Source organism: Pectinophora gossypiella, chromosome 10 (genome assembly GCF_024362695.1).
Source record: "Pectinophora gossypiella chromosome 10, ilPecGoss1.1, whole genome shotgun sequence".
NCBI classification, from domain to species: domain Eukaryota; kingdom Metazoa; phylum Arthropoda; class Insecta; order Lepidoptera; family Gelechiidae; genus Pectinophora; species Pectinophora gossypiella.
The window spans coordinates 8,445,318-8,473,305 of record NC_065413.1 but is presented as its reverse complement, the minus strand read 5'-3'; the positions used below and the strand labels follow the sequence as shown (position 1 = coordinate 8,473,305).

At 37.3% G+C, this 27,988-nt stretch overlaps 1 protein-coding gene and 2 long non-coding RNA genes across 3 annotated transcripts; 1 reads left to right on the top strand and 2 right to left on the bottom strand.

Moving 5' to 3' along the window:
• The first annotated feature begins 578 nt into the window (after positions 1-578).
• On the top strand, positions 579-4,854 carry LOC126370483 (uncharacterized). The gene is made up of 5 exons (XM_050015362.1): positions 579-723; positions 1,174-1,380; positions 1,678-1,931; positions 2,127-2,276; positions 4,572-4,854. The coding sequence occupies exons 1-5, from the start codon at positions 699-701 to the stop codon at positions 4,662-4,664; spliced, it is 729 nt and encodes a 242-aa protein (XP_049871319.1). The 5' UTR covers positions 579-698; the 3' UTR covers positions 4,665-4,854.
• An 875-nt stretch (positions 4,855-5,729) lies between these two features.
• Positions 5,730-11,082, bottom strand: LOC126370494 (uncharacterized). The gene is made up of 2 exons (XR_007566884.1): positions 10,564-11,082; positions 5,730-6,398 (listed from the first exon to the last, which is right to left on the bottom strand). It is a non-coding gene; the product is annotated as an uncharacterized LOC126370494 (long non-coding RNA).
• A 413-nt stretch (positions 11,083-11,495) lies between these two features.
• On the bottom strand, positions 11,496-24,760 carry LOC126370491 (uncharacterized). Its single transcript, XR_007566881.1, has 4 exons — positions 24,086-24,760; positions 20,434-20,799; positions 13,242-17,745; positions 11,496-11,992 (listed from the first exon to the last, which is right to left on the bottom strand). It is a non-coding gene; the product is annotated as an uncharacterized LOC126370491 (long non-coding RNA).
• Positions 24,761-27,988: the final 3,228 nt, after the last annotated feature.

Sequence of the window (27,988 nt, the reverse complement as noted above, 5' to 3'; positions counted from 1 at the left end):
ATAGAACTATAATTCTCTAATATCGAATCAAATCCAGAAAACAAGTATGTAATGATACTGATTTTAATTACAGGTCTTAGGTTCGTACGAACACGTAAAGTTAATTTAAAGAATACGTATATTATTGATATTCATATTTAATTTGAAAATAATTGTTTGAAAGTGAATTAATTTATTTTATATTTTAACTGACATGTCAAAATAGAAGTCAATAAAATAATGAATTTCACGTATATTGTCTACTGAAATATGTATGTTACGTAAATTTTTAATTTATTTTATGCGTGTCATAATTTCAATAACTAAAAATGTAAGTAGACCAAATGTTAAATGCTGACCAATTGTACGCTGTATCATTTATTGCGAATAAATGAATCATGAATGATTTATTGAAAGCCTATAGAATATTATCAATATTGAAACTCGTCGTTCCTGGTAGGTAATCGTATTTATTTACTACAAATGACCATTTTGCAAATGACGTCCCTAAAGAGGATTTTATTTTAGCTTTAGATATGTAGTGACCAATATTAATATTATCTTATCAGGAGATGCGTCGAAGTTTCTAGTGATATGAAACATTCTGAGTCAGTTTTGCCATACAGTATTGATTAAAACAACGATTTACACTGTGAATTTGTGTTTCAGCTTTATAAAGACTCTTATTGTAGTATTTACTTGTTTATTTTTGAACAGTGATGTCTCACCACGGACCACCTCACTGTAAGTATTCGTATTACAATAATTACTTTGTTATTTACCTATGAAATTGTAAAAACAAATCTATTGCATTAAGTATCTCTTACAATTCTTATACAAAACTGTACCAGAAACAATGTGAAACAATTTAATTTTAATTGTTTCTCATCATTAGTAGTAACAGTTGGACATTTAAACATAATATTGTGCTATTTTACCTTTATTATTATTGCTAACAATATACGTAAATGCAATCCTGCCGTTAAACGGTAGGTTGACAAAAGAGATAGAAAGAAAATGAGTGACTCATGACTTGTCCGTTTATCTTTCATTGTCCTATGTATAGTCAAGGAGTTGTTTTAGATATGTTGTATCCTTGCGTTTATTCGTTTTAATATCTACTTTTGAAGGATCTTTTCATGTTCTAATGCATGTGTCCGTAAGACTTAATATAAATGTTTTTATCTGTTTCAGATCCTCAGGGAGGTCCCCCTCCCCCGTTCGGCAGCCATCCTCCACCTCCAGCGTATGGCTACGTCCCCGCGGCCGTGGCGATGCCTGTGTACCCCCCACACCTGGCTGATTACCCGCACCCCTCCCCTCAACCCCAACCAACCTACATTACCAACCATTACTACCCCAATAACAATCCCCCACCAGAACCTGTACATGTTGTTGAGAGTAAGTTCTTTTTATCAGTTGGCTAAATGAAGATCGTCGTCTTCTTCCAGGCAGTTACTTCATCTTTAGTAGCATTATTATTTTTAGGCCATACGTAACTTTTTACCTAAATATTTATTATTTACAAAAATACTCCCTTTTAATGAAAATATACTGACGCAGTAAATGTTAAATCACCTAGAATTCCGTTCATAAAGTACTTAACGGTATGAAAACATATCTACTGCAAAACTTACGAACTGTGATACGAATCTGAAATTATATTAAATACATTATCTACCATTTAAAAATTTCCAGATGCTATGCCACCACCACCGCAGTATCAGCCAGTACAAGATTACATTGACTGGATACCTTCCACACCGAACACAGCTGCCCCGCTGACTCACAAAGCAGTAGTAGCAGGGAAAGAGCCAGGGTGGGACAGCAGCCCACTGTGGGTCATCAGAGCGCACCACGGCGGAGACCTTGTTCCTGGCAAGTTAGCCATCAGGGACCGAAGAGCATACATCCCCATAGCTGGACAAGAAATACCTGTTCATAACTTTGAGGTGACTTTCGTTTGTTATGAGTTTTCTTGGTTTTTAAAAGAAGGAGTGAAATTGGATCCAGATGAGGGAATTATTAACATTAGCAAAATTCACGTCGTCAAATTAAAAACAAACGCACTTTGGTGGTGAAAGCTAATTCATTCGTCATCTTCAGAATTTTACTATTCTATAAGTATCTCTATTTCCTCGTTCCAGGTGCTATGTGCTCCGGCGCACATCATCCGCTGGCTGCCAGCCAGTAACGGCCAGGTCCCGGTGGGGGCCATCCCTGGTGGGAACACTCACAGTGGAGAGACCCTATACATAGGCAGGGTCCGATACAACCGCTCCACTACTCCGGGGAAAGTAAGTTGAAAAAGAATACGGATTCTTTCAGTCTACCAACGCCAACACTACTAAAATGAACAAACATTTTTTTCATACCCTGCTATTGAGGGGTTTGAAATGTACGATAAGTTGCTTTAGCCCAATCAGTTTCTTGCAAAGTAATAAATTAACAAGACCTCCTGGTTACATGTTATTTCTGTAGTAGACCAAAAACGCCTACAAATACATACATTTTATAATTATGCCAACTAATGGTTCATAATTTCACCACTGTTTACATATAATTCGCTGGAAACTTTCCTCTCTGATTGTACGTAGTCGGTCCCAAAGTTCTGTCATATATGAAAATAGTGATAAAATAAAAAGTACCAATAAGTTTATAAAAATTTATATATCAATTTAAAGTATATTTATTAAGAAATGAAAATAACTTAAAATTATTCGAAATCACCTCCCTTGTTTTTAATAACTTCCCTCAAACGCCGCGGCCAGTCATCTATCGCAGCACGCACCATATTCATGTCTATTTCAGCGACGGCTTTAATTATGGCTGACTTCAGGCTCACCAAATTTTTGTGGGGTTTAGCACAGACCTTGTTCTCTAAGACCTGCCAAATTTTATAATCCAGAGGATTAAGGTCCGGACTGGAGGAAGGCCAATCTTCGTGTCTAATAAAGTCAATTTTTTGATGGTCGAACCAGGCTTGAGTAGTTTTGGCTTTGTGTGCAGGCGCAGAATCCTGCTGGAACACGAAATGATGTCCTGAAAATAGCGTGTTGGGCAGATCTTTGACAAGCCGATTCAAAACCGTCTCTTGGTACACTTTTGCACTGGTTTTGACACCTTTTTCGCAGAAATGAACCTCCGTTGGCCCATAGTAAGAGACACCTAACCAGACCATCACTGAAGATGGATGATGCCCATGTTGAACCCGCGGAACTTTTTTTCCTGCTTCTTCAGAGTTCTCTGCGTACACTCTATCGTTTTGCTTATTGTACTTTTCTTCTATATCAAAAATTTTTTCGTCTGTAAAAAGTATGTCACGGTGTCGGTTTCTCGCGTACCGTTTTAATAACAACCGGGATCTTTTGAGTCTAATTGCTTTCAGGCGGGCATTAAGTAAGTGTCCACTCTTTTTCTTGTATGCTCGCAACTTAAGGTCTTCGTTTAAAATAAAAATAAAAAAAATAAAAATTCTTTATTCCAGACAGTGCCCATATCAATTACAATAGCGATCAAATTAAGTTATAATGAATTAAATTAAATATAGTAATACAATTAATTATTTTTCAATTTAATCTAATACACTGATCACATACACACAAACACAGTCACACACGCACCGCATACACATGCCATCACCGGCCCCCTACACAATGCAAGCGCCGCCACTCGGCGTGGATGGGGCTCGCGAGCCATCGGCGCGCGGCGCACACGACGGTGTTGGTGGACGCGAAGACCCTTGCCTCGGCGCCGGCGGCCGTCCGCCGCAGCAACGCCGCCCAGGCCGGCACCCTCCCGGCGGCGAACATCTCGGAGGCGCTGCACCAGCGCGGTAGGCGGTGCAGCGCGCGCCACGCGTTATTATACTGAACGCGGATTTCGTGATACGCTCGCTTGGTATAATTGATGAGTTATTAAAACCTTTTTGACTGTTTTTCTACTGACCCCCATCTGCAAAGCCATCAGTTTCTGTTTTCGGACAGGATTTCTTCGTATGCGCGCCTTTATCGCTTTGATCACTGCTGGTGTTCTTGCGGAGCGAGGCCGGCCAGTTCTTTTCTTGTCCTCAACACTTGAGACTTCATTATACCTATTTATGGTACGATACACAAACCTAAGTGTTATTTTCAAATTTTTGAGCAACTTGAAAATGGTACTCGGCGAGTGTCCACTCCATCGTAATAAATCACGGCAAATGATCATTTTTTGTTTTAAAATAATTGTCAAACATTCAAAAATGGAACGCCATAAAATTTTTCTAAAAGCATGTTCGAAATTTAAAAATAATGTGCCTGTGACAGAACTTTGGGACCGACTACGTACCTATTTCAAATATATTGTTTTCTTTTTCAATACAATCGATATAATGTATATCTGAAAATCCGAAAGCGAGATTTTGTAAGTAGGTATGCGATTTATGCAAACAAAGTCCCGCGCCCCTCTATTCGTCGTCTCTCTATTGGGATAGAGAGACGACGTGGGGGTCGGCTCTATGTAGGTACGCAGCAAGCACAAAATGTGCGTGATTTCATAGCAATAACATTTCCATTGACTCTCATTTCAGTGTTTGTTCATATTAAATATTCCAGGTCCATCCTAGCCATGGTTGCCTCTACATATCTTTCGGTGGAATAGAAGTACCTCACAGGAGTTACGAGGTGCTTTGTAGAGTGGTCGGCTGAAAATTTTTGCCTATGAACAATATGCTCAATTATAAATTGAATAGCTTACTAAAATAACGCATCAACTACTTGCTACTTATGTATTACTGTTTATTTATGTAGGTATGTTAAAAATATTGTACAGTGTTAATAAAATTAGTATGGGTTATAATAATTCATAATATTTTTTTCATTTATATTTTACTTGGAAGTTGTTGTTTTATTTTCATTATAAACAATGGGGATTGGATGAAAAAATAAAAATACCTGAATATTTTTATACAAGATGTAAGTGACATCTTAACGAATAAAAAGGGCGATGATTCAGGCCATGATTCTGACTTAATATCAAGTGGAATTTTCCGTCGCAAAAGTATGGAACAGAAAATAATTAAAAAAAAATACAAATATCCGCGTATTCAATCATGGTCTGAATCATCTCTCAGTTTTCGTTACAATGTCACTAACACCCTGTATAAGATAGGTATGTAAGGTTATGTTTATGATATGTCACTGTCAGCTGTTGTCAATGAGCCTATCTTTAAGTGACAGTCTATGGAAATCTGTCATACAGATGTAGTATAGACCTAAAGGCGGGAAAAAGTCGTTTGAATTTTTATAACGATCTGACGCAACCCAAAAATTTGAAACATTTTTATTTTCATGAAAAAGGTTATTCCTACTCATAGAAAAATATTCAAGTACTTTTAATTTTTTCATCCATTCCCCATTACCCGTGTTTTATATAGGAAATTATATTGAACTTTACCCTACTTTACCTAACTAGGTGCATGTATAAGTAGGTATACTAATCAATCCCATTGTCCGACCACTTGGTCAAATAACGCTTATTACTTAGAAAGCGTTACCTGTAGCACATATATCATACAATACCAACCCTGTAGTAAACGTATAATGAGTCAAGTCAAAAGATAAAGAACGATTAGTTTTAATTATATTTTTTAGTTTTTACAGGTACTTACTTGTCTTAATTTTATAATAAATATGGCTACCCTAATATCAATGTCATTACCATTGGCAATACATTAAATGTTAATTATTCAATCAAACTAGAAATAAACGTGGAAAAATATTTATTTATTTAATATTTGGTCCATTTACAATTATTCTTATACATTAAGTACATTAATTTAGCCTATCATCTTTGGAGAAAGGCTTCAGTTCTGTGTCTACAGAGGAACTGCATTTTACTGTGTCTCTAGCCGGTAATAAACAAACGTGCCTGTAGTTGTTTTAACATTTGTCTATCTGTCTATATCATCTCCTTTGTTTACAATATAGTAACATTGCCTTATCCATCACACGCACTTTTATTTTAATCCGCTTTCGTTTTACGCACAGCGCATGTACCTACTTACGTATCAACTTATTTATTGAACGAAAAGAGCGGGATTATTTTCTGGATTCCACTGCCCTTTAGAGATTATAAAACTTCCTTACATCTCCAAAGACAAGAACTTTTCGTGGATCCAACAAACATGGCAACGCTGATAAAAAAATATAGTATGCCATCCAAACGATAAGAAGATGAGACTTCTATTACAAGCTAACTACACAGTACGCCGCGCTTTTGTACTACGAAGGTCATCTAGACATGCCCATGCCGCCAGGTCCGTCGACTACGACAACTTCAGAGCCCGGATCCCCCCCACCACCGCCCCATCCTGGCTGCTCCACCACGTTCACTCCACCACCACCAGAATCCCCACAGCAACAGCAGCAGTTACCCATGACCTGAAATACACATACACACGTTTCAATAGACCAAATTGAAGGAATGATGAAATTTCCTTAAAAAAAAATCTGAACTGACACGCGTACCTATATCAAACGATTGATGAATGTAGAGCAAGACAGAGAAGTATGACAAGATTGAATATTTATGGCTAAGGAGAAGAACCTGCGCAAAAGACTTAACAACACATGGATTGCCACTTGTTTCTTTGTAATCACTAAGATCTCTTGACTAAGTATGTCCTGTGTAGGTATACACGTTGGTATTTACACCTTTTCCGCATATGGCTCTGGTGTGTGACTTTGACAATGTCGTCGATCCAAAACGAGCTGATGGTACGTCTCCAATAAATTATATAAGTAACTAGATAATTCTTATACACACTGATGCCAAAATGATTATTTTGACTTTAAATTCTTGTAAAATAAAGGCCAGATGAATACGTCACTGGAAAGGCAAAATTACGTAAGCGCCAAAAGGCCATTTCGAGAAAAAGCCGTTTAAAGTTTCATTTTTTCGTTTTTTTATCATAACTTTTTACCCAATTATCCAATTTAGATGATGTCAAGGTAAGGTTACATTGTTTTTTAATTTTCTATGTCCAGCAATACATATTATAACTGTTGGATTGCTATTTTAGGATATAGTGGCGCTTACGTAAAAATGACTTCAGTTTACAGTAAAGCAAATTTACTTAACCGCCATCTGGTTAAAATATTATTTGGAAGCAAAATTACTTACAGCTCTTAAGACAATGCATACGAGAACGACAATATTTCTTTAAATATAATAATACTGTAATGTTAGCGGAGTAAAAGTTACTGTAACGACTTTTACACATCTGCTCTCATTATGTAAAAATTGCCTAAAAAGTGATCGATTGATTATGTCAGTTCACCAAAAATTCTTTAAAGTAAGTTTTTGTAATATCTTACATGGGTAAAAAGACGTAAGAGACAAATAATTATTCTTAATACCTCCTTAAACTACTTATTACTTCAATTGATTTATAAAAATGGCTATTAAAATACTGAAGTGCCAGAAATAAAGTTTCATAAAATATAAATAATAGCGTACAACCCGTTATCTGTTTGTAAAAGTTTCTTTTTAACACTTTCAAAGACAGAACGTATACGGACGTTCCGATTCCAAGGTGCCATACTACCTATTATGAACCACCAATGACCCATGGTCTCTGTCCGTGAAAGGGTTAAACGGTTTTATTTAGCTAAACCCGTACGGTATATTTGTATCAAAATTAGATATTGCAATTTAAGTACCTTCCTGTTGTCAGATTGATCTGAAATTTGGTACGCACCTTTAATTCCGATGTCAATACAATATAATAAAATCAATAACATTATAAATCTAAGATGGCAGCCGGTACATAATGGGGGATTACATATTTTTCCAAAGCCCCTCAATATGGGTATCAAATGAAATAGCTACACAAGTAGAATACTGTGATTATGTCAAAATTTAAAATCCAAGATGGCCGCCGTTCCAAAATAGCGGACTAGGTACATATTTTTCCACAACCCCCTCAATATGGGTATCAAAGATAGGACTACACTAGTAGAATACTGTCATTATGTCAAAATTTCAAATCCAAGATGGACGATATTACAAAATGACTGAAAGAAGGATGTTGCCCTTAATTTTGTCATTGTCATCCACCGTCCATAATATGCAGGGCAGCACAGTGGATCGCTGGGTGGGGTCGCTCCGCGAAGCCTGTGAAATCCCCAGGAGGCTTCTGAGCTTCTGGAAGGAGATAGGTTGGCTTACGTAGTCAACAATTACACGCATAATGGGCCACCTTAGAGTCTAAATGCGGAAAACAGAGCCCACTAACATAACATAACATATGCAGGGCAGCACAGTCGACCATGCAGTAGTATATTTGGGCTCAAAATTGTTTGAATTAGGACAAGCATACGTGGCTCTAAGTCGAGTCAAGTCTCTGGAAGGGTCAAGTCTTTTTAATTCCTCAATAATTCCCCTTATTGTTTTTAAGAGTATTTACCACGAAGTTTAATACACTTTTCCATTCGCTCGAACCAGGTGTTATTTAACATTTATTCCACTCCAAAGTAGAAGTGTTCAAAATGGCTGACTTGAAAGCGTTGGCCGCTTCTTCACCGCACTGGAACCTTTGACCGCGAAGAGTTTCTTTTTTAATTTTAGGAAATGTAAAGAAATCATTGGAGCTTAGGTCAGGACTGTATGGAGGATGGTCAAGAATTTCTACGTTTTCCTGCTTCAAATAATCGTTTGACGAGCGGTGTGTGAGCTTGCGTTGTCATGGTGCAGCATCCTGCACTCCTGCGCATCGTCATGCGTCGCTTTGGGTTAGATTTTCGAAGTTCGGCGATGACTTGTGGTATACCAATCTGCATTAACCGTCCTACGATCTTCAAGTGCAATTGTCGCAACATGACCGATTTTCTCCACGAAGGTAGCCACCATCTTCTTTGAAGTGCTTCGAGAGCGAACAACTTTGACTCGTTTTGGAAGACCCAAACTGTGGATTGTTGTTTGGAATCAGGATAATAGCATAAATCCAAGATTCATCACCACTGATGATGTCGTACACGTGATTTGACTCTCCTCGGTTGAACCTCTGAAGAGTTTTCTTACACCATCTGACGCGGGCTACCTTATGATCGTCAGAAAATGCGGGATGCAACGGCAAACTAGTTTTCTCACACCAAGTGCCTCATTCAATATCGTTTAAATGGTTGTCCCTGAAATGCCTAATAACGCCTCTATTCTCGGTATGTCACATGACGATTTTTGAGGATTAGTTGTCTCACAGCAACGATATTATCTTCAGTGAAGGCGGATGTCCACGCTCGAATTCTAAATACCAGCGTTCGATGGCTCGCAGACATGGCACTTCATCGTGGAATAGAGATTTTAACTGTTTGAAACACTGAAGTCGCAGTAGGCCTCTTCGAAAGTTATAGAAAATTTTTCTTTGTAAGATTCATTTTCGTACGTGACCTGACAGATTCAAACCAACGCTGTGACTAAACAATTGCATTAATCCTAATGCTTTCAATTGTTTTGATATTCGAAATTCCAACAAATTTGAATTTTGAGTTCTCAATTCAAAATTGGCGCTAAATATGCAAACGACAGAACTTAAAAAGTATAACAAAGTCGCTTTTTCTGTCCCTATATCCCTATGTACGCTTAAATCTTTAAAATTGCGCAACGGATTTTGATGCAATTTTCTTTAGTAGATAGAGTGATTCAAGAGAAAAGATTATAGGTATGTATAATAACATCCAATAAATAGTGTAGAAATACTGTTATTATTGAGGATTTTAATGTGATGTCGTAAATAATTTCATTTTTCCTCAGCATTGCATCCGAGCGAAGCCGGGTCGCTAATAAATTATAAAATCAATTCTAAAATAGTTTTACTTTTAGATCTATTGTTAAAAAATAACTTCCTGGGAAACTTACTGCTAGCCCACAAACTTGCTTAATAACAGCATAAAAATGCGAAGGCAAATTTACGTACACGCCTTACTTATTCTAAATACTGTAAGTCAAAATTACTTATACGCCATTCACTGCATAAACATGCTAAGACATTTTTTTCTTATACGCCTTACTTATTTTAAAAGCTGTAAATAAAAATGACTTATACATAGTCTATTTTTTATTTTCAGTAGTCCAAAATTACTAATAAAATGATACTTTTCAAACTATAGAATGCCAAATTTACTTAAAGTTAATATGTAGTTATTATATAGGACCACAATATTACTTATACACCAGTCACGAAAAAAACACCAAAATCTTGTCGTTTAAGAAACTGGAATTGAAAAAAGTCAACTATTTTCAAATTTACGTAAGCGCCAAAAAAGTGCTCGTATCGCAATGCTACCCAGACAGATCGACGCAGAATGAAACGCTGATTCCGAATATATAAAAAACCCAAAATACCTATTTTGGCGCTTACGTAATTTTGCCTTTCCAGTGACGATATTATAATTATTATGTCAGAAAAACTTCACTACGCCCTCCACAGAAACAGAGAAAGATCGTACGAGAGATGACGCAGAAGCAAGGTCACGACCCTCAGCTCTGAGGAATACGACGCAAGGAGAAGAAAGAAAAACCTTAATAAATATGACTTTATAGACTTACGTAACAACTCGGGTGTATTGTTGTTTGTGAGCCGTGATTCACAACGACACCATTTTATAAATTTTCGAAGTTTGTGATTGCGATGCAAAAGATAAGATAGCAATATCTGTCGATAACTACATATTTTATCACTTTTCCTTGGTTTAGGTACTGACTAAGTGTTGATTAGAATTTACTTATCAACTATGAAACACATAATGATAACTATTACATGCGACATTATCAAAAAAATGTTTTATGTACACATTTTTAAACTAACACTTGTTATCCTATCACATCAGGGGGGGTTAAAATGGCCACATCGAAGCAATTCATCTAAAAAAGAAATATTGCTATTTGACATTTGCGCATATAAAAGTAAAATAGCAATATTGCTTTAATAGAGGATAGGCCTTTTTAACCACCTTGGTCTATTTGGTTATTATTATTATAGTTTTTCTTTTCATGGAGTCTTGGTAACCTAGTTGGAAGAGCGCTTGACTACCACTCTGAGATCGCAAGTTCTAATCCAGCACAGGCCTAAACTATTTTAAGACTAATATGTTTAAGAACATATATAGACTCATTTTAGATATTTTTGATGAATAGACGATGTAATTTGGACTTAAATAAAAACTTGTATGGGCGCTCGCCATTGTTCTTTCGAATTCATGTTTGGATGATAAATGACAGGTACGTGCTCAGTGGTAAAGGAAAACATCGTATGGAAAACCACGGAGGTTTCGGAGGTATGTGACCTAAATCGGTATTGACCTGGTTTTACCTTCTCCGTTTTTTTGTTCGGTTGATTTCTTACACCTCAACCCCATCAGTGTCAGATAGGTACTCGCCTAAAGTAGTCGCTATCTATCATCATACTTCGTGAGGTGAACGAAGCGAATGTGATAGAGGTTAATAAAACATCTTTATTATACCAAATATAATATATTACATAATCATCAGCCAACCAGAGCTTGTCACTTACATAGGTACCTAATATTTTGTCCAAAAAACCATTTTTAAATAGGTTCCATTTTTTAGATAATATGTTTCCTCGTATCTAAAATAGCATATTACTTATGGAATAAAGCGTACTTATTGATAGAAAACAATTGACTATCGAAATAAACTTTTCGTAATGTTTCCCAACTTGACTTGCTCTAGATTTCTAGACACAATAGTTAAACAATAGGGTTTGGATTTTAGTTTTAGAAAGTTGGATTTCTGTTTTATTTTTAGAAAGGACATTCGGTGTTCAGGCTATAAAATAATGTGACGCGCGGCGCCATTAGCGGGCCCGTGGTGAGGCCCGTGCGGTGGTATGAACTTAATGTCGTCGTCAGGTGGCACGGGAGGGACAGGACCACAGCACGAACAGCAGGGGCTACAGCGCCACCCGGCGTCGCCTTGGGGGCCACAACACGGACTACAAGACAGTAAAAGACCCATCCTGAAAAAAAAAACACTATGATGACTATCAAGAAACTGGCTTACGATAGTTTATGAAAAAAGAAACCCCACATTTTTGTAGTAGTGATAGTATAAGACAATTATTATGGTAACTAATCGAAAATCTTCAAAACAATATTTAGTTTACACTTCATATTGAAGTCCTAAATTGGATACTCGTATGATCGTCCATACCCTGGAATTCCCTACGAGTATACCTACAGGATGTTAGTGACATCATAACGAATACTGAGGGGGATGATTCAGACCATGATTCTGAGTTGATATCAAGTAATTTATTAAAATTCATAACTTTTTGTTTTTTTTTTTAATTATTTTTAATTCTATACTTTTGCGATGAAAACGTCCACTTGATAATAACTCAAAATAATGAACTGAAATGACACCGTAATAAATACTGACGAGGATGACTCAGACCATAATTCTGAGTTGATATGAAGTGGAATTTCCTGTCAGAATATTCATGAAAATCTTAATGTACTCATTTTTTTAATATTTTCAGATCCATACTTTTGCGACGGAAAATTCCACTTGAAATCAACTCAGAATCATGGTTGGAATCATCTCTCAAAGTTACACCCTGAATAGTGTAGGGAGCGCTGGTAAATTTATAATAAAACCCCACACAAATAATTGAATGAACTGTATTACTTAGGATATTATATTAAATTACAACATACAAAAATTGAGACGCGTCGGCTTGCTCGCGCTAGAGATGTGACTGACCATAAATGGTAGACTATTAGGTATGTCCCATACACATAGCTCGCCCAACTTGCTGGAGAGAAAACCTTTTACGACAAGCCCAAGATGACAAGCAACTAAACACAATATCTATATATTCCAATCCAACAGAGAATATATAACTTATTAACGTATTAAATTAACTACACGAAACTGAAACTGACACGGGAAGCAGGTGGAACCTAAGGCTGCCATCAGACAGACTGTACCGCAATAACAGCACGCATTTAAATCAATAACCGTGCTGAGACGCCCGGGTGAGAGCCTTCAGCGCTCCCCATTTGTCCGGCCAAGTACTTAATGCCATCTGCGGCAAATCTACAATAAGTCAATATAACAATACAAAAACTCTTTATAGCACTTAAATCATATTAAAAATACATGACATTAGGTAGATTCACGAAGTCACGTCAAAAATATGTGCGATTGCTTTGATGCAGACCCTCTTTCGACTACCTTACCGTTGGAAGATTATACATGCTTACCTAATCAACAGTCTCCTTGTAAAACTCAAAATATGATTTAACAAACGATGTTATACAATGAAACTTCATTGAAAGCCGAACACCTACTGGCAGGTCACATTTCAGTTACAAAACAGATTAATAAACATAATTAATTAGACAAACTTGACATACGTCTATAAAGCCTCTCATTACTAATCAATTTGATTGATTGATGGGTTAATTAAAAACAATTTCCTGTAATTTTACGTATAACAATAATAATTGATAATTTATTTTTGTTTAATTCATAACATTTAGGAATGTAGTCGTTAACTTACTCTTGTTTGCATTTTATTCATAGCAAATTAATTCAGACCATTTTGGTATTATTATTTTTTGTACTTATTGTATTATTGAATTGCCATTTTGTTGTTTATTAACCAAACAAATAAGAAATGCTATTTTAATAACTACGTATATACTACTACTACGTATATTAAAAACGTATTTCTTATTATAATTTTAATACGTATTTGTGATCTAACTTCACTTTCTATGGGCAGTTTTGAAACATCCAAATTACTAAAACCTCATCGTCACTAATTTAAGAGCCATGCTCTTATCGGTGTAGCATCCTCCATGCTACTTTTTTAGGGAAAAATAGGGCCCTGCAGTATTCTGTCTGACGCGAGTGGGATGGCGCCCAGAGTAGTCTATTTCAAAGCCGTACTAGGACTCCTTTCCTCCGCCCTTGAAAAGTACTGACAGTTCCTGCTGCCCTCTGTCAGGTTCAGGTTTTACAGGCCCTGTGACTTGCCCCTTCCGTCCTGCGTTACCGTACCGATGACTCCCATCTCTGCCTATGCAACCAAACCTCCCTAACTAAAAAAAATTGCATAATATTCATTATGATGATATCTTTGTAAGGAGTACACAGTATCTACCTACAGCTCTTCGCGGGGTATGCAGAAGGTTCTTCGCAATAATGGTTATAGGATAGATGTTGGAGCCTTGCGGCCAAAAACAAAGGTCAAGACGACCGTACCCAGGGTTGAACGTCAGCCAGCATTTCTTCCATATCTGAAGGGAGTTACTGATAAGATAGGAAATATTTTGAATAAATATTTAATAAAAACTATACTTATTTACCCCTTCAAAGAAAATCGCACAGAGTCTACGTTCCCCGAAAGACTGTTTTCCGTTTGAGAGCCCCGGCGTATACAAAATAGACTGTAGTTGTGGTAGTTCGTACATCGGACAAACAAAACGGTCTATTTCTTGCCGGATTAAAGAACATATTAGTGCCATGAAGAAAAACGACGTGCAGAAATCTGCTATAGCTGAGCATGTACTGGAGTCGGGCCCTAACCACTGGATCGAGTTTAACAATCCACAAATATTATCGACAGAACGTCATTACATCCCGAGACTCGTAAAAGAGGCTATTGAAATCAGAAAACATAAAAATTTCAACAGGGAAGACGGGTTCAAATTATCGACCATGTGGAATCCAGTAGTAGGTGTTGTAAAAAGCTTGAAACGGCCTAATGTGGAGAAAAAACGTGAGAACACAGTGAGTGCGGTTTGTCGTAGTGAGTTTGGTGCCAGTTCAGATGGTTCCGAACATTCCGATATCAAAAACATAAACAAGCGGCAAAGAAAGAGGGTAGACAGATATGTAGAAAATTATGGATCTACCTACTCCACTCCAATCTCATCAGTCATCCCGTGATCATGGCACTTGCAACAGTATCGAAATATCGGGAGTCTCATATCCCCATTTAAACGCGGTAAGAACCCGTTATTATGTGTTTTAATTATGATAATAACCGCGTAAACTTAAAACAATCTACAATACCAATCAACGAATTCAACGCATAACGAATAGTTACTATGTGCCGTCATAAAAGGTGATGCAGCTTGGATGCAGCGCTATTTTGTCGCCACGTTTTTTGCAATGGACATATTCAATTTAAAAATATATGTATTTATTCAGTAGGTAACATACACTTTGAATCTTCATTTTTTACGAACGACTAATCCGCCTAAAAAACTACTGCACCTTCTCACAACCTAGCCGGAGTGGGAGAATCTATCCCAGTATTTCCATCAATGTGCCTTTTGTTGTTAAATTGTTTTTTGTGTTCTCCTGTGTACAACTAATAAAACTCTTTTCTGTGAATAAATTAAATTTCTTTTTATTTAAAAATGCAAATAAACTATAGTTTAATAAAGGTACTAAATCCTAGATACATTTTTAAGTTTTATACACTTAAAACTATTTACTTTTTGTAATTTTAATTATTTAATATTTATTTTAGATAACATTTAAATATCTTTATTACAATAAGAAGCATATTATTTACATGAAATTGTAGGAAGAATTTTGTTCGAATAGATATTACTGAATATAGGTAATAATAGCACTTATAACTAAGCCAGAAGTTCTTAATATCTAGTGACTCTGGAATGCTTAATTAATAAAAAATAAATTCGAAATGTTACAAAATGTGTTTAGAAAGAAGAAAGAAAGAAAGTATTTATTATTACCTATTATTACCTATGTTTGTACTGACTCTTATTGACTTCCTGATTTAGAAATGTGGACATGGGCACAAATGTACTTGTTATTGTAAAAAAAAAACAACAATCATTCTTAAGTCTTTTTAAAAAAATATGAGTTAGTAAATATTCCTTACATTATAATGATTGGATACCAGCTGAATCGAAAGATAATTTATCACCATGTCATGTTAGGCAGGTAGGTAATACCTAGAAGTGTACTTAATACTTATATTGAAGGTGTTAAACCAGGATCATATTATTTTTGGTAACACATTAATGGAAATTATTTTCTTAATAAGCTTCTTGTGCCAAAAATACGCTTGAGCTCTAAGCATTCAAAAATGAAGCAATTAACACTTCATACATCAGATATACCAACCTAACTAAGCATACTTAATATGTTTGTGGACATAATCGATCATGAATGAGTTATGTTCAGTTATTAATTCTATTTTCCCCGTAGCTAGTACCTAAGTACAATAACTTAGCATTCTTTCTGTGTCATGATGATATCGTGACGCAAGGTTCTGCTGTCGTAATTCAAACATATATTCAATTGTTATGTCTCAATGGTCGATGACGTCACGTTGTCAATATGACGTCAAATAAGAGAATGGTTTGTTTTATACATACATAGGTATTTTCATGCTGGCTTATAAGAAAAAGACAAACAGAATGCTTCGTGTTCGAATGAATAAATACAAAAAAGGAAGAAGCAAAGCCAAGGTGTTCTATTATTTTCTTTATAGGCATTCTTTAGTTGTTCAACGTACAGTCATGGGCAATATCATGTACCCACTTTAGAACCCTGTCGCACTATCATATTTGACATTTAATGAGACTTACAGTTTCATTTGTCAAAAAAGTTTATGTGACATGGTTTCAAAGTTACATCTTAGTACTCGTGACCGTACTTACGTTTTGAATGTAAGATTGTCAATCGGCATTGTTAAATAAGGGTGGAAAATGCAAATCTTCAGTACGTATTCTCGACTATTCCTAGTGAGTACATACCTACCTACTATTATTTCTCGAATAGTTCCCACTAGCCGTATGGAAGCCCCATGTCTCCTAAAATAAATTTGGCATAACGATATGCAGATTGCAGACGCATTTATGTACTTTATTTAAATGAAAACTGTAATTGCAGTGCTTTGAAAATCCAGTTATAATCTCGTAAGCCCCGGGTTTCCAGACAAAATAGTTAACAAAAAGGTTATTTAGGTTTTGTTATAAAAGGCATCTTTAAAGGGGCCTTATGGCCTTAATGGATTTAATGGACACAATAACGCCTGTAGGGAGCCTGCACGGCAACCGAGCCGCACGCGCCGCGAATTATATCAAGGACTTTGGCCAATCATCATCATCATCTCCCTAGCCTTATCCCGTTTTTCACATGTTCCGTTTACCTAACCTGAAGATTTGACAGGTCCGGTTTTTTACAGAAGTGACTGCCGTCTGACCTTCCAACCCGCGAAGGGAAAACCAGCCCAATACAGTTTAGGTCACATACTGCCAAAAAAAAAAAATCTCGGGAACGTGGGTTTTCCTTCACCGCTGAGCACGTGATAATCGTTTATCATCCAAACATGAATTCGAGAACAAATTCTACAACCATTGGTTTAGGCGAGTAAAGCAGCAAATGCTATCTACGGAGATAGACGTCCTCCGGTCATTGGTCGAATCCCTCGATATAATTCACGCTAAAGTGCGGATGCCGAGCCGCGAGGGCTAGTGCTAATCTTTGCTTCATTTCGTACTTGTTTTAAAAACGCATGCATAATGTCTGTCATGTTCCAGAGGTTATCTTCTATACGGCGGAGGAGCGGAGGGTTGTACAGGTTGGTGGACGACGATGGTCGATGGCGGTGTGTGGTGGTGAACATGGACCTCTCTGGGGGGGTCGCCGCAACAGTCGCAGCATAGGCATGGGATGCAGCAGCAGCAGCAGGGTCGGCACGAGATATTGCAACCCATCCTGGAATGAGGAGATTGGGCTTGTTAGTCTTGTAATAAGTAGGTGTAGGATATAAATCAAATAAGTTGTGACTTTGTTGTTAAATTGTGTTCTTGTGTACTTCTGTGTACAATAAATGAATAAACCAGTGACCTACTCGATGTGACTATTCATGGGATAAGCAGATCTACAAGTTGTCAGCAGACGACTTGCAGCCACGGCTATTGGTAGTAGGAACCTAACCTGATAATACGTTCCTCCTATCCGTGATCATAAACAATATGGAACTCGACTGGTAGTGCCAAGCAGTAGTAGGGAAACAAAGGGAATATTCAAATACATTTTGTCGTTTCTCACCATGCAAGACAATACTAACGATAAAATGTGCATATCAACTGTCTGTGTCTGTGTAGGTATGACAATAAAATGCAGCCTGCAGGAACCTTTGTTTATATTTTCAATGGATGACATTAATATAAGGACACTTTTGAAGATTTAGATACCTTACACATACCTACTACATTATTAAACGGATTTCCGAAGAAGTTAATACCACCTCATGCAAACCATAAAATAAGTCACGTAAAAAAACTTCTTTGTATAGCTATAACATGACCGCGGTCGTTGCACCGCGACCGAAAAATTCGGGAATGTAATTAATAAGGTGATTAAATTTTCCCCTTATTAGATTAAAGCCACGCAATGACATAAAACTATACGCACGCAATGATATAAAGATTTGTGGGCGTTCGGTACTAGTGGTAAAAGGAGTGACAGGCGTAATCATAGAATCAACATTTGAAAAACATATAAAGTCAACAAGATACCAAATCACTGCAAACACACTTTAGCTACGAGTCTCGTTGCAATGCTGAGATGTCGTACACTGTTCTATCGTTTGTTATGGCCATGTTAATTTTCTTGCATACTGTTACTACTGTGTATGTTTAGTCTGCAAGTATGAGCCAAGGTTAGCCATTGTGATTTTAGGGTTCAGAAACACTCGCGAAACATAGGTTACTTATAGGAAAACTTAGCAGGAAAAAGATTTGCAGAAAACAGAACTGTAGCTACACTTTGTAGCAACGTCCTAACGACGAGATTTCCGTACACAATAGTTAAACAATGGAATTTGAATTTTGAAAGAACATTCCGTCTTATGATTTTGAAATATTAGTACATTATTTTCACTAAAAAGACAAAATTAACTCTTTAATAAGTTAATTAAATACTCACTGCGGATAATTTTAGAAGAATAAGCTTTCCAAATTCAAGTTAGTTAATGCAATATCGAATCTATAGAAATAAAAAGTTATGATTTTACCTGTTTGTTTTGTTAGACACTGTCTTCTTCTATCGTGTGGGTTGTGAGGTGAATAACCAACCTCATCAACCCTGGTGTCAGGGTTATTATTGAGCCGCCAAAGGCTCATGAAATGGGTCATGTAACGACTACTTACTTACGTCAGTAAGTAGTAACCGGGACCAAGGGCTTAACGTGCCTTCCGAAGCACGGATCGTCTCACTTTTTGGACAATCAGTTGATCAGCCTGTAATGTTCTAACCAAACTAGGGATCACAAAGTGATTTTTGTGATATGTCCCCACCGGGATTCGAACTCGGGACCTCCGGATCGTGAGCCCAACGCTCAACCACTGGACCACGGAGGCCGTTGTTAGACGCTGTTAATTCAATTCAGTTCAATGATAGACGGTAGTGCAAGATGATCCTTGTATCCTTCCTACTTCATGTTCATTTCATACCTTCCTAATATTTTTGTACACTTAAAATATCTTCTAAAAGTTCTGCCGACAACATTTGTTGTTGACATTAACAGTGTCTAATAAAACAGACTTATTAACACATTAGCTAACTAGATATTTGCGAAATAGTTAAATAGAGCGATATTACAAGTAAGTACGCAATTGTTACATGAGCCATGTCAGGGGCCTTTGGTCACTCAATAATAACCCTGACACCAGGGTTGATGAGGTTCATAATCCACCTCATAACTAACACGATAGAAGAAAAGATTATAAGTCACTATTTTCTCGTTAACGTAAGTAAATTACAGTGTTAAACTTGAACAAGGCACGCTTGGGAAATTGATAACGAAAACAGTCGGAAAATGGATGAGTCAAGGTGACGATTACAGTAAGTTAGGTAGGTATAAAATGACGTGGCAGGGTTTTTAATGACAATAATGTAACGTCAATGACATCGGCGCAATCGATTGTAAAAGGTTAGCCACTTTAATTACAGTTGTAATTAAAGGTAGGTACTATAAAGAGGGAGATAAGGAGATAACACACAGTGCAAGATTACCAGACGTCGCCGCGTCGTAACAAAAGTGGCTGCATATTGTCGTTCAATTGCTTGAGCCTGCCTACCCTATTAGGGATCACAGGCGTGAATTTTGTCGTATGTTTGTCTTTGTAAAAGAGGATTACATGGAACTTGTGTATAACCTCTTCCTACTCCTTTAAGGATACACGCATGATGCTGTGTATGTAGTAGAAATAAAAAGGTTTGTTAATATAACACAATACATAATACCTGATCAACTCCGCGCTTAATATCCATTAGCATATGTCAGAGAAGATGAGTCAATAATGAGTTACTTTACAAGATTTTATGCATGACAATAAATAATGTAAGTTAGCAAATATGAAGTGTGCAAAAAGCCGTCCACTAGTGCATATCACTGACCTTAATTATTCAAGCGACTTTTCATCTATACATGGGCTGCTGTGGGTATCCCGGGTACCCGGGTTGTGGGTGGTATCCTGGGTGCGGGTAGCCGGGTTGCGGGGGCGGGTAGCCACCGGGGTAACCTCCGTCGTGTGGCGGCGGTGGGTAGTATCCGGGTGGCGGTGGGGCCTGTTCGATTACAACCGGGGGCTGCTGGATGACGTGCACCGGGGGCGGATGCTGCTGCTGCTGGCCACACGCGTTGGGGCACAGGCACGGGATCAGGCAGCACGCGCTCAGCGCCAAGCAGCAAGGATTGCAGCAGGCGTCACAATCCCCACAGTCGAATGAGAAACACAGACCCATTCTCTAGCCACGTAACGCCTTTAAACAAATGCGGAGGTGACCTATCTTATAAAACACCTTATCACATGTACCTACACTACAACCAACAGAGAGGGAATATTTAATACTTTAAATAAGAGGCAATAGTTGCCACATTCGAATGTATGTAGTGAGAAACAAAATGGCCGATTTTATCTCTCTGTTATCATTGGTCGGTGTTATCTATTGATAAACAGATAAATAATACTCAGAATACAGGTATGACGATTACAAGGAATTTTAGTTTTTATAGCTTTTGCCCGCGACTTCGTCCGCGTGGCGTGTTATATAAGAGAGAGATCTTTGTGTGTGTGGGAGTGCATATCAAATTTCAAGCATCTAACTTATGCAGTTTAGATTTTTTCATACAATTTTTTTCCCAATAACTCCCATTTTTCAAAATACAGCCAAAAATAAACTTTATATTTACTAAGGTATGCATGCATGCTAGATTGAATCAATTGATTGAATTGATTTTTTTTTAATTGATTGTTCATTGAGTTTTAATTTTAATACACACTTCCTCTCTTCCCTTCAACGTTGCTGTGCCCTACAGGGTCCATGTTTTAGTTCCTATGCCTATGTAACACCCCATTGTACTACATGGAATGCAATAAATAATTTAATTGAATTGAATTGAAAACATCTATCTTACGCGGTTTCGATTTTTTCATACAAATGTTTTTTTCCCGCTAACTCCCGTTTCCGTGGGAATTTTGCAATATCCTGTTGCAACTAAGGTTTAAGTTAACTAAGGTACCTGCATGCCAAATTTCAAGCGTCTAACTTAAGCGGTTTAGATTTTTCATACAAAAGGATTTTCCCGCTAATTTCCGTTCCCGTGGGAATTCCGGGAATTCCTTTCTTAGTGCACCTCTACGGTACCTAAGCTATGTCCCTTCCAAATTTCAAATGCCTACATTTAGCCGTTCAGGCTATGCGTTGATATGTCAGTCACTGAGTCAGTCAGTTTCTCCTTTTACTTAGATTTGATTTTTTCATACAAATGTTTTTTCCCGCTAACTACCGTTCCCGTGGGAATTTTGTAATATTCTGTTGCAACTAAGCTTTAAGTTTACTAAAGTACCTGCATGCCAAATTTCAAACGTCTAACTTGAGTGGTTTAGATTTTTCATAAAAAAGGATTTTCCCGCTAATTCCCGTTCCCGTGGGAATTTCGGGAATTCATTTCTTAGTACACCTCTACGGTGTCTAAGGTACCTGCGTGCCAAATTTTAAACATCTTACTTGAATGGTTTAGATTTTTCATACAAAAGGATTTTCCCGTTAATTCCCGTTCCCGTGGGAATTTCGGGAATTCCTTTCTTAGTGCACCTCCACGGTACCTAAGGTACCTGCATGACAAATTTCAAACGTCTAACTTGAATGGTTTAGTTTTTCATACAAAAGGATTTTCCCGCTAATTCCCGTTCTCGTGAGAATTTCGGGAATTCCTTTCTTAGTGCACCTCCACGGTACCTAAGGTATCTTCATGCTAAATTTCAAATGTCTAACTTGAGTGGTTTAGATTTTTCATACAAAAGGTATTTCCCGCTAATTCCCGTTCCCGTGAGAATTTTGGGAATTCCTTTCTTAGTGCACCTCTACGGTACCTATGGTACCTGCATGCCAAATTTCAAACGTCTAACTTGAGTGGTTTAGATTTTTCATACAAAAGGATTTTCCCGCTAATTCCCGTTCCCGTGGGAATTTCGGGAATTCCTTTCTTAGTACACCTCTACGGTATCTAAGGTACCTGCATGACAAATTTCAAACATCTAACTTGAATGGTTTAGATTTTTCATACAAAAATATTTTTCCGCTAATTCCCGTTCCCGTGGGAATTTCGGGAATTCCTTTCTTAGTGCACCTCTACGTTATCTAAGGTACCTGCATGCCAAATTTCAAAAGTCTAACTTGAGTGGTTTAGATTTTTCATACAAAAGGATTTTCCCGCTAATTCCCGTTCCCGTGGGAATTTCGGGAATTCCTTTCTTAGTGCACCTCTACGTTATCTAAGGTACCTGCATGCCAAATTTCAAAAGTCTAACTTGAGTGGTTTAGGTTTTTCATACAAAAGGATTTCCCTTCACTACTCTGCTCCTATTGATTGTAGCGTGATGAAAAGTATACTATGACCTGTCCAGGAGTGTGAAGAATAATTGTACCAAGTTTCATTAAAATCCGTCCAGTAGTTTTTGTTTCTATAAGGAACATACAGACAGACAGACAGACAGACAGACAGACAGACAGACAAAAATTTTACTGATTGCATTTTTGGCATCAGTATCGATCACTTATCACCCCCTGATAGTTATTTTGAAAAAATATTTAATGTACAGAATTGACCTCTCTACAGATTTATTATAAGTATAGAAGAAATGGATAATATAATCAATTATGAATTTCCACGTGTAATTAAGATTCCTAGACATAGATTTTGATTAGTTAACAATGTTAACAAACTGATAAAATGGCTTACCTACCTCATCATTAGCCCATTAACTTCCTCACTGCTGGGGCACGGGCCTTCCCTATGGATGGATAGGGAGATCGGGCCTTAAACCACCACGCGGGCCCAGTGCGGATTGGTGGTTATTAACGACTGCTAATGCAGCCGGGACCAACGGCTTAACGTGCCTTCCGAAGCACGGAGGAGCTCGAGATGAAAACTTTTTTTTTTGTGGTCACCCATCCTATGACCGGCCTTTGCGAAAGTTGCTTAACTTCAACAATCGCAGACCGAGCGCGTTTACCGCTGCGCCACCGAGCTCCTCCTTATCTTACCTACCTATTTTTCAATAATCCACTAAGCCTGTTTACAGCTCTAGCTGCTTAACATCTAATTTAGTAGATAAGTGTAGTAGTTAAAAAATATAAATCTAAACTGCGAAACGTAGGTAGATATATAAGTACCTAGTAGATATATAGGTAATTCAATGTTGTAAAAGAAACTTTTAGAAATAATAAGTAAAATTAGTATTCTAGTGGAAAATTAAGTATATCACATTACCTACCTGTTTATCAAAGCCAGTGCACAAAACAACACAGTAATATTAGATAGATATAAGTATATCTACTTCATTATCGCAAACACAAAAGGTGTTTGTGGAGAAGGTATTAACCTTCTCCACAAACACTGCTAAAACATCACATGACATTTATTTGTGTGTAATAAATAAACACTGTTAAAATAACAACAACTATATTAGTGGACGGCTAATTACTGTTAGTAAGCACCAGCTCTTAATACATATTAGACGATAGTTAACCCTATGGGACTCACCTTGGAATATTAAATTAAAACGTTGTAACACTCTCACAGTCGTACACCATGTAAACACTGTGTGAAAAGTCAGCGGAAAGTGACTCAGTATTTGTCACTTGCTGTTCGTCACTGGTCACACCAATGGGAAAACTATTCTGACGCTGACGCCTGCGCAATACGTTCGAGACTGACTATTACTGGCACGCTCACTCTCTTTGTTCCTCCAGTACAAAATTTAATAGTCAAGATAGTGACAAAACATCGCGTTGTGGTAGCGCACAGTTCGAGGCTACGTCAGACGGAAAATGAGAGCGAACGCGCCTCAACCTTGCGACGGCCACAACTATAAAAGTAAACGTGCCATTTGTAAAAAAAAGTTATGAAAAAGGCACCCGGCCAACGTCCTTATACATGCAACAGCTGCGTGTTTTAATCTACGGGTTTCAAACACCATAGTGCATGCACAGTACTTTACGATGACAGATAAGATTGGCTTCTGGATTTAAAAGTAAGCAGGGTTACTCAATATGATACCACGGTTACGCCACGAAGGAGTACAGCCCAAACAATGATAAAGCGGAAGATCTCACGGTTACTGCCCACAAGGTCGAAGACAATTTGTCACGATTGCGATTTTTTAGTTACAGTGGTTTTTAATCAATACCATATCAACACACGGTAGGTAAAAATACCTAACTCACAGAGTTCGCGTGAGTCATTTACCACCAACTACTTAAACTACGTAGAACTAGAGTGAACTAGGTACTTACGAGGAAATGTTTCACTTACTTACCTCTAGTTTCAGTTGCAGTATTTGTTATGCAGATAAAACATCAATGGCCGCGGGAAATACATTTTTTACAATTATAAATTAATTCATCTTTCTTCCATGTCAAAAGATACGTTTGTAATCAACATAATCCTCATATCTTATCGTTCCATGCGTCACACTCAATCAATGCCAAAATTAGACAAAGCCCACAATTCTGGTGTGATACACGAATAGAGCGGTTATTAAAATGTGATAATAAAAATACTAGTGGAAAACGTCATGAGTGGAGTGTTCGGCCGTGCAGCAGTCGCTGGAACTACGCGAGGATACGTTAACGATATTGAGTTAGATGAAAGGATAGACGAAGACCAGGAAAATGGGAAAACTTTTAAAAGAGGCGAGGAAACTAAAAAGAAAACGCATTTATTGCGACGACTGTCGAGCGTCAGGTCCGCGCTGAGGCCGGATTTCGGTAAACTGTCAGGCAGGTTTAGAAAAATCAGTTGTCTTAAACGTGGAGATGATGAAGACGACGTACCTTTTATGGATATTCCGAGGCACAAGAGCATCGATATCGGTGTAGGCCTGGCCAGGAGAATGTCGCTGTTTATCTTCACGAAGCGAACAACATGCGTACATCCATACCATCCTTACTATCCGAAGACGACCACGAGGAAAATATACGTGTTTCATGAGGAAAAGTAAACAGTGCGTTTGGGGAATGATCGGGTTTTTCTTATTTTTGTCGAGAATCAAAATTAGTCATCTTGAGGAAGGCGTGTAGTGTGGGATGTTGACTTGCGAATTGTCTGATTTAGGTATTTTATTGCTACGAAAGACTGTGACAATAATAATTTGAAGTAATTAATAGGATCGGATGATTCTAGGAAGAATTGTAGCGTTGACAGCGACTTTCCGAACGGCGACCCGCGCTACGGCGACTCTCTTTACGGCGAGTGGCCTTATTTTCCCTTTACGTCGAGCGAGTTTTGACGTTATTGTACAGTTATGGTAAAAACTGTTTTGCTGTTTTCTTATACTTTTCAGTTCGTTGTTTTTATATAAATAGTAGTATTAGACCTATTCTTTTTATTTATGATTTGGTTTAAATAGACAAATACTTACAATTAATTTTCCTCTTATTATTTTCCTAGCTACTTACCTTTTAAGAAACATAATAATTATAGGTACTTATGTGGAGAAAATGGCTGCAACTAATGAAACTCCATTTTGATATAATAATATATTTTTATAAACATTGTTTTAAAAAGACCTATACCTTCTTTATATTGTGAAATAATACAATAGTTCTACGGTAGAACTGATCAGTTAGAACTACAGGGAATAAAGGACATAACATAGCATCACGTCTGTATCCTCGAAGGGGTAGAATATTGAAAAAAAAAATTAAGTACATTTATCATGTAAATACAGGCTGGCGCAAACATAGGCCTCGTTAAGTTAAATTCTGCTTTAAAAATCTTGTAATGGATATTTCGAAGGATGAAACTTCCTGCGTAGCCTCTGTGTGGGGATGAGCCCACCCTACCTCTAGGACGCCGTCGGCAGGGCATTGAGAAAGGGTTGGTCCCAGGGCATAGGTGTTAGTTGCCGAACTCAGAGAATAAAAGGGATCTTAATAGAGTGCAAAAAATAGAGAGTAGGATTGGGCGCCTTGAACATGATACTCTCCTATTGCAAGCAAAGCAAAGGGGATGGAATTAAAAATTTCACTTTTAAAAAATGTATATTAACATTACTTCTTCTTATACAGCAAAGAGTTTAGCATGTCTAGGTTATTTCATGATAACACAAATTTAGGAATAATCCTGTTATTACAATCAAGCAAAGCTTAGTCAAACCACTTAAACGCTAAAGTTTCACCCAAAAAAGTGATATATTAAGTGCCTGGACGGCAGGTCTTAGGCAAAATCATGAAGCAAACCGCTGGATAGCAGGTCCTATACGAAAAGCATGATTAGATGTAGAAGACAATTACTCCGAGTGTAAGCACAACATTATCTTAATGGGGAACTCCCCAGGTAGCCCTTGAAGATAGACATCCAAGTTGGACTTTGAACCCTGCAACAAAACGACATATTACAGGTCTGCCTACCCCGTTAAGACGCGGAAACATAGGTAAACCACATTACGTGTGACGGTATAACAGCATAATCGATAGTCAATGTAGTAAGCCAATGATTTTTAGGTGGTTTTACAGTTATTATTATTCTGAGGGCTTTACACTGAAAGAAAGATAGTGAGATTAAGCCATTGTCATGGACATGTGGAACTTATTTTAGCCAAAGTTCAGAGATAATAATCACAAAAAAACTCACGAAAAGATTTTAACATCATTTCAACATCATTGACGTGGCACACCGTTGTTGTTGTTGTTGTTTAAATTCGCCTTATATAAGGCAACTTTAAAAATAAGGCATGCAAAGGGAGCTTAACCCATACAGCCTAGTCTTTGGTCATCTTAATCTTTTTTAAGTTGCCATCGTCATTCGATAAATGTTAATTTGACACAACTTTTTCCAAGCGCGGAGGCACACACTCGCATGCGATTACCGGGTGAGAGCCTTCAGCGCTCCCCATTTGTCCGGCCAAGTAGTTAATGCCATCTGCGACAAATCTACAATAAGTCACGTCAAAAAAAAAAACTCGCATGCGATTCAGCCTTGTCGGAAGTCTAAAAACAGGTGTTACAAGAATACCAAACATAACTATTATGTTTAAGTAGGTACCATGATTATAATCATTAAACCCGTTGCCTGAATAATATAAAATGAATTTTGATTTAGATAAGTAATACCTAATAAGTACCTAAAATATTTGTCCCTGGCTCCAAACGCGTGGAGAGTGTTTTCTATAGGTAGTACTATTTTATTAGTTATTGCTGTGTTGTAACGTAACACACAATCAAACTCACATTCGAATTTATTCTGTTCTATTTATTAGTTAGGATCAAATAAAATTGAACAATTTTAATAAATTATCATAGCATGTAATCTTCTTTCAATCTAATTTACAGTTTTTGGTATGTATGTTTTGACTGTTTAGTATATTATAAGTAATAAAATTACAAATAATAAATAATGTTCCTGTCATGTCAAGCATTTGTCATGTCTATTGTTATTTTTATA

Bases quoted from the DNA above. Each gene is read 5' to 3' on its own strand.
- LOC126370483 (XM_050015362.1), top strand. From the start codon at position 699: ATGTCTCACCACGGACCACCTCACT. The intron at 1,381-1,677 runs GTAAGTTCTTTT...AAAAATTTCCAG, and splicing joins ACCTGTACATGTTGTTGAGA to ATGCTATGCCACCACCACCG. The intron at 1,932-2,126 runs GTGACTTTCGTT...TCCTCGTTCCAG, and splicing joins TACCTGTTCATAACTTTGAG to GTGCTATGTGCTCCGGCGCA.